The sequence below is a fragment of the Solanum tuberosum genome, unplaced genomic scaffold, assembly GCF_000226075.1.
Source record: "Solanum tuberosum cultivar DM 1-3 516 R44 unplaced genomic scaffold, SolTub_3.0 scf00305, whole genome shotgun sequence".
NCBI lineage: Eukaryota > Viridiplantae > Streptophyta > Magnoliopsida > Solanales > Solanaceae > Solanum > Solanum tuberosum.
The window spans coordinates 312,515-320,171 of NW_006239229.1; the positions used below are offsets into that span (position 1 = coordinate 312,515).

The following is a 7,657-nucleotide window of genomic DNA, read 5'->3' on the forward strand; positions in this document are numbered from 1 at the left end:
GGAGGTTATGAGTATAACATTAAATAAGGAAGTGTAATCAATGTAAAATCCCTATAATTGTGTAAGAGATAATTATGGGGTATTCTTTATTTAAATAATAATATAAAATTATAAAAAATTACTTATTTAATAAAGTAAAATTTAATTAATTTATAAATAATTAGTGATATGTTATAACCCGTAATTAAACTATTATAAGCAAGAATTTTTTAAAAGTAGATTTAAAATCTGTAATATTGACTCTTAAATGTGTATATGAGGTGATTTTTCCTTTTATTTATTACAAATGAAACAATACCTGATACAACCCAATAGAAAAAAATCAACAGCTTTAAAATTAAAGTTTACTAAAAACTGAAATGATTTTAGAAGCTATAAGTATATGATGTAGTGATAGATTGGATTGGGAGGCCAAAAGTTTGGAAGTTAGAAGAGCAAAAGCCTGATGGTTGAAGAAAAATAATGAAGAGTCGATATTTATTGTGATCTCTTAAACAAAATGCCTTAAAGGTGTTTTTACTTTTAATTGAAATTTTTTAATGCAAATAAACGGAAGTAGCTAGAGAAAATGTAACATTTTCTAATATATATATATATATATATTAAGAAAAAATGTCAAAAATTTAAGAAAAAAGAGAAATGTCATTTAATTATCATTATTGATTTGATTTTAAAAAAAGATATTTTTTTAATGAAAAAAATTAGCATAGAGATATTTTTGTAATTCAACTTTGACTTAAACTCTTCCCACTTTTAGTAATATATGATGATATGAGATGATAAAAAAAGAATGTCAGAAAGTCCTTAGGTTCTTTTTTACACATTCGTTATTTATTTAGATGGAACGACAACATAACGAAAGACAACCCATTCCTCGTTTACTTAAATGGAACAATAATGATTTTGCATTGGATATTTGAGGTGCTTGAGACATTGTAGTTATTTTAAATTGAATATAAAATGAAGTCAATAAAATGAGGGAGTTACAACAAAAATTGCCTTCTTTTTTATATAAAAATGGTCAGATATAACGATTAGGTGTAATTTGAGTTGTACTTTACTACCATTGCAAAAAGTGAATTTTTAAATTTTATTAGTATTGTACATCAATTAATATAATTAATTATTTCTCATGTGGCTGGTAGATGATGGATTCTATAGATTGACATTTCATCATTTATAAGGTATATGCGGGTTAGTGCAATGATAAAAAAAAAATTAGTATATAACAAAAAGTACTACATAAATTAGATTATATTGAGTACCATCAACTGAATTCACTATAAATTCTAAACTAATGAGTATTTGTTCTAGGCTAAGGTTGCTAATGAGTTAATATGTTGGTGCGATTCTGATTGGGTTGCATGCCCTAATACAAGGAGGTCAGTTGCAGGCTATGTGATCAAGTTTTGGGGAGTCCTTGATTTTCTGGAAGTTAAAGAATTAAGCAACGTAACACACTATTTCAAGGAGTTCTATTGAGGCAGAATATAGAAGTATGGCCTCATCTGTAGCTGAGTTTACTTGGCTGCTAAGCTTGTTTAAAGAATTGGAAGTGGTCCTCCAGTTACATGTTCCATGAGTGATACCAAGTCTGCTATACATATTGCGGCTTATCCAATTTTTCATAAGCATACCAAACATATAGAAATAGATTACCACTTCATTCACGACAAGATCAAATCCGACATGCTTCACACTGTGTATGTTCCTACTCAACATCAAGTTGCTGACTTGTTGACCAAAGGGTTGGGGCGTGTTCAACACCTATACCTTCTAAGCAAGCTCGGAGCCATCTTGAGAGGGAGTATTCATGAAATGTAACAATATTACAACTAATTTTCCATATGGCTTAGTTAGTACGTGTTACTAATATTGCTAGTCTGTTAGATTACAATTAGTATAATTAGTCGATAGGTTGGGTCAATTACACACCTCTATATATAGAGGAGTTGATGTACAATTACATGCAGTTGAGTGAAGATATTTTCAATACACATTTCAATTTATGTTTCACTCTTCTCTGTTCCAATCTTTTGAGCTTCTAAGCTCATTTTCTAATAGTGTGAACCCTGACAGATCAGCTTCCAAAGGCAAAATCATTGCCTAATGGTTTTGTCGGAGGCAACTCAAGTACTGACCTAGTGCCTCCAAAAAACACCACAATATAAGCAAATAAAAATTCATCTTCACAAACTCGTAGAAGAAAATGTATTGAAAAAACCTTTTTGTTTCTTATGTGTAAGTTCATTGATAATTTTCTTGCTTGTAATATTGTTAAGTCAGACATTTTTTATGATTTAATAGAATTTTAGTGTTGTAATTATAAAAATACTTCTAATGCTTTTGTTGTTGTTGTTGCTGTTGCTTTAGTTATTAATTATATTAAATCTAATTATATAAGAATTGAAATGCTAAAGTTTAGCAAAAAGTTGGGAAGGTTAATACCCCCACAAAAAGAGTGCAAGAATATTGGTAAACAAATAGCGGAGGTTTGCAAGTGGATAAAAATAACCGCCTCTTTAAAAAATCCTCGCAAATTAGTTGCGACATGCATATTTGCACGAGTTTTGAGAACCATCAAATTGCGGAGGTTAGAAACTCCCACAATTTGCAATTTTTTTTGTAGTGCCTAATGCTTGATTTTTATCATTTTAATATTTAGAGACAAATGTAATAATAGAATGATTAGTAATTTCACCAAAAATGATGAGAGGATAGATTAATCAAATTTTAAACTTGACAAGTTTACGGTAACATAGGAGTAAAACTTTCTATAATCAAATTAATGTTTATGAATAAAGAGACTACTTTAAACAACTTGGAGGCAATTCCTTGCCTGTAGCTTTTCCATTGGCATTAGTACATGTTGATATGGCAGGAGCATCAGGGGCATGATATTCCAAGTTGATATCATTAAGCATAATTCCTTTACAAGGATGTGAAGCACTACAATTTAAAGTAATTGCTGCTTTTGAATTTGAAGATCCCCTTATGTTATTGAATGTCACATCCTTGATTTGCACACAACTTTCCTAATAACAAAAGGAAAGTAAATTTAAAATGACTTCTGACGTACCAAACACAAAAGAATTTAAGAAGGGAAATGCATGGATACCTGTGTGCTACCGCTACAATTTCTCTCCGGACAATAATGTTGATCAATAATTATAGGATTCGATGCATTTATAATGGTAATATCATCAAATGTTATATTTGTAGCCATACCGGCTATCGATGATGCCCAAGTCTTAATTCTCACCCCATTTTGAGTATTGATGAAAGTGCAACTTTTGACTTGTATATCCTTCACAACTTCTTGTGTAGGTACTTTTCCTAAGCTACCGATGCTTATTCCATGGCCAGGGCCACAAGTGATCCCTGTAATGTTGATGTTTTGACTACCATCGATAATAGCTATACAATCATCTCCAGTGCCAATGTTTGAATCCGCGATATGGATGTTCTTTGAGTAGCCAATATGAATACCATCGGTGTTAGGGCTGTTATCTGGCGCCGCTATTTGAACATGCCTAAATTTGGCATTAATGCATTTGTAGACGTTGACGTGTACACCCTTGCTATTGTTTGAATGTATGTCATGCACAATCAAATTATTGATAAAATATAATCCAAGTGTCTGCAGATTCAAATTTAGAACAAGCTAAGGCATTAGAAACAATATACAAGTTTAGAAAATTTAGACAAATTAATTAAAACTTACATAGGGAAGGGTTGCACATGGATGCTTTCCCCAAGCACAAGCCCCTTGACCATCAAATGTTCCATGTCCTTTAATATCTAAGTCATGGATATATTGAAAAGAAATCCAAGACTCCAGCTTGCAGAATATATTAGGGTCTGTTGGAGCTTTAATAACTCCTTTCATTTCGAAGGTCTTCGCCGATCCATTGCATGGCCCACTAAATATTGCACCATTTACCATATATTCCCCTGAAGGTATCAACAATGTGCCATTTCCATTCCATTGGCATGCATCCCTCCAAGCATTCAAAAGTGCCTTTCATCATAATAAATAAATAAAAGAAGACTTAGAGAGACAATGAATTTGTCATATGTACAATGATAATTATTTTATTAGTAACTTGTAATGATGAAATTCGCCATTTTGAGTCTAGGCTCGCACGATTTTAAAATGCATTACTAGGATGTAAGGCTTTGCTTAATTATATACCTATTATATCTTATATATTTTACCGATATAGAATTTCTTATCCTAAGATGGAGTGTCGCATACACCCCTCTTACAGACTCAATGCCGTCGTTGAGGTTTGCCGAGCCACATTGGATTTGCCTTAAATCAACATTGCACCTTTATATTAGGCCTTGTTTTTGTATGCACTAATGCCCCCACCGCGTATAAACCCGCTCCGCATCAATCCACCCCGCATAATTTGATAATTTTTGTTTAAAAAATTGCTAAATATTGTTCACGTCATCTAAATTCTTCCCAAGTGAATTGGTTTTCCTACTATCTTCATAACAATTGTTTTTACATTTTAAATTAAAGTTTCAATGATAATCTAAAATAAACCCAAATCAAAATATCAAAATTCTTTTTTTCTCATATGAGAAATACTACGATGAAGTCAGAAAGACCACAAATATTTCTCCCATCTATTGCATCTATTAACTCCTCTATGTACTCCTCATTTGTTTGCCTATTTATAGATTCAATTGGATCCTAATTAAATAAATACAAAGTTCTTAATTAAGAAATTTAAATGATAAACAATGGTGTTTGGGAATTAAAAACAACCCCAAAAAATTGCATAACCATCAGATTCAATAGCTTAAATATAAACTTTTAGTTTTTTTAATCGTATGAATTGATTAATAGCTAAGAACACATTAAAAAGTTAATTTTTTGGTTCTCACCTTACTATCGTCCGTCCTTCCATCTGCTTTAGCACCATAAGAAAGGACATTGAAGACCTTTTCTTGAGCATTTGTGCATACAAAAACAAGGCCTAATATAAAGCCTATTTTGAAACAACACTTTGAAGTCATTTTTAATTTTTGTTCTCATTTTGCTTTTTCAACTTGTGGTTATATACACCTTTTTTTTTTTCTCCAAAATATATTTCCTTCATAAAATAAATTTATTTAGATTCGGTAACGCCAAAGAGATTTCTTTAGATTTTATTATTGACTAATATGAAATGAAGGTAAATACCTATGTTGAATGAATATCATTTTAAGTTTATTAAACTGCCAGCTAAGCTTATTAGCAAATTTACACTTTCATTCTTAGAAAATATATACTTCTCTCGCAAGTATCTCAAAAAAAGTATTCATCTAATATTATCTACATTTATTCTATTAAATGAGTCTTACTTTCTTTTCTTATAATCGGAAATTATCATTGAAGTTAGTCAAATATATAGATGTTGGAATGTCTCATTTGACCAAATTAATTATCTTCAATAGTCCAAAATAAATTGTCTTGAATGTATTTAATGACATTCATTCTTATACTTTTAAATTGTCGTTTCTGAGATGTTAGTAGCTTATTATTTTTTGCTATATATTAGTAATGTGTTCTTTTGTAGAGTGGGTGGAAAAAATAGTGAGAAAATCCTATCTTTTTCTTCAAACTCCCTTTGACTCAATTTATGTGTCACTTTTCATTTTTCGAGAGTCAAACAGTTTAAGTTTGACCAAAAATTTGCACGTGGAATCTTCAAATTTTTTGAAATGAAATTTATATATTTGTAAATTACGTAAAAAGTACTATAAGTCACAATAATTGAAAATTTAAAATAATTAAAAGATATATATGATAAATTTACGGTCAAAGATAGACTTGTTTGGATCTCGAAATCCGAAAAGTGCCATATAAATTAAGACGGAGGGAGTATTTTATTTGGCCGGGTCTATATTATTTAGTCTTAGTTAGATTCTGAGCTTGTTGAATTCTAAGAATACACTTATATCGGGTGAAATATATATCCTTAAGAACAATGTATTTGACACGCCTCAAACTTTGAAGAACTCCTTATAACAATATTCATGATGAAGTATTTTCCTTAAGATATTCCAACAATCTAAATGATATTTCTCTTCTACTTTGTTCTTACTGAAAATACTACCTTCCTCTTCCAAAAATGATTTTGTGAAGATATTTCATAAATTACTGTGATCCCACATTCCTATCAATGATCAATAATTTGTGGGCAGAGGCAAAGCTAGATGGTGTTTATGGGTTCGGATGAACCCAATAATTTTTTCATAGATTTTGTATTTGTATTAAAAAAAAATTCAAAAAAAATATGTATATTAACTTGTGAACCCCTAACAAAACTGATTAATAGCTTAGTGGTAAGAAAGCATTGTAAAAATGCTTTTCACGCTAGAGTTTATTTCAGAAGATGAATTATCGGCACCTTGAACTGTGCTCTGAAGATTTTTTTAAAGTAACCCCGTGGGTTCGAAGCCCACTTTAAAAGGAAATTTAGAATCTCCGAATTTATGGGTAAGGAGGAATAGAAATTGTGATGATTAATATAGAGGGATTTTAGACAATGCGTTTGTATTCAAAGGATGAAGTGGAGTTTGACAGTAGCCAATAAAGAGATGGAGAGTATTAGCACATCAATCATAGTAATCTACATCTTTTCACTCATAAAGATAAGTCATTTTTTGTGTGAGATATATTTATTTGTTTAATTTTGCGTTAATCCCAAAGTCATTTTTAGGTGAGATTAAAGTATGTTACAACAAAAGCTTTGAGGAAAAGTGTCAACTTCCAATTTTTAAACTATGCTAAAATTGATATGGATGTAAATGTTGTTATACTATCAACAGGGGTACTAGGAAATTACAGTGAAGTAATTCAAATAAGATGCAACTCTGTAACCAGCATTTGGTGTCAAGGGTAACCTATTTATATTGAGATCTTTCGGAGGCTCGATAAAATAGGTATGTAATATAATATTATATGTCTATAGTTTGGTAAACTTGTGTGTGACAAATTAAGCTAACATGCCCCTCAATATAGAAAAAGATTTGGAGAAATGAGGATCCCGCTAAGTAAAAATAAAAAATTTAACTAAATGAATATGATATAAATTATTGTGGTAATTTCTCATGAAGCGAATCTTATAGCTAATATGTGAAAGTGAAAGGTTGACTTTGGTGTTGTTGAGCATATTTGTGCTAACTAAAATTATTTTGTGTTCAACACCCAAATTGGAGAAGAAGAAAAATTTATATATGTTGGTGATTCTAAAACTACTCAAGTTCTTAGAGAATGAAAAAATTCTTCTTATTAAACTCATATATATATATATATATATATATATGAAAATATTGACATTTTCTGATGTGGTAAATGATATTAATAGGAAAAATTAGCAATTAAGTCATAATACCTAACATAATTAGTCAAAATAACAACACTTTAAAATATTTATTTAAAATGGCAGAATGACAATATTTTTATAAAATAATATGTACTCAGATTTTAGTATTTTAAATTAATTTTATTTATGGAAAGAGTCCTATATTAGACCAAATTATATATCAATAACCGTTTAAAGTGAAAAAAATAAATTAAATCAATACCATTAACCTTTTTTCATCACCATTCACGTTTCTTCCCCACCTTTCACGTTTCAAGTTTATCTTTCTTCAA

The 7,657-nt window shown here is 30.1% G+C and overlaps 1 protein-coding gene across 1 annotated transcript; it reads right to left on the reverse strand.

The window, feature by feature from the left end:
• Positions 1 to 2,807: 2,807 nt before the first annotated feature.
• LOC107063102 (exopolygalacturonase-like) lies at positions 2,808 to 5,031 on the reverse strand. Its single transcript, XM_015314549.1, has 4 exons — positions 4,900 to 5,031; positions 3,725 to 4,021; positions 3,119 to 3,640; positions 2,808 to 3,035 (listed from the first exon to the last, which is right to left on the reverse strand). Exons 1-4 carry the CDS (start codon positions 5,029 to 5,031, stop codon positions 2,808 to 2,810), a joined length of 1,179 nt encoding a protein of 392 aa, XP_015170035.1.
• Between the last annotated feature and the right edge of the window lie 2,626 nt (positions 5,032 to 7,657).

What these genes read in the sequence shown, in the direction of transcription:
- LOC107063102 (XM_015314549.1), bottom strand. Translation starts at nt 5,031, where the DNA reads ATGACTTCAAAGTGTTGTTTCAAAATAGGCTTTATATTAGGCCTTGTT. An exon ending in GAAGGACGGACGATAGTAAG is followed by an intron (nt 4,022 to 4,899) that starts GTGAGAACCAAA and finishes TTATGATGAAAG; the next exon opens with GCACTTTTGAATGCTTGGAG. An exon ending in CATGTGCAACCCTTCCCTAT is followed by an intron (nt 3,641 to 3,724) that starts GTAAGTTTTAAT and finishes TTGAATCTGCAG; the next exon opens with ACACTTGGATTATATTTTAT.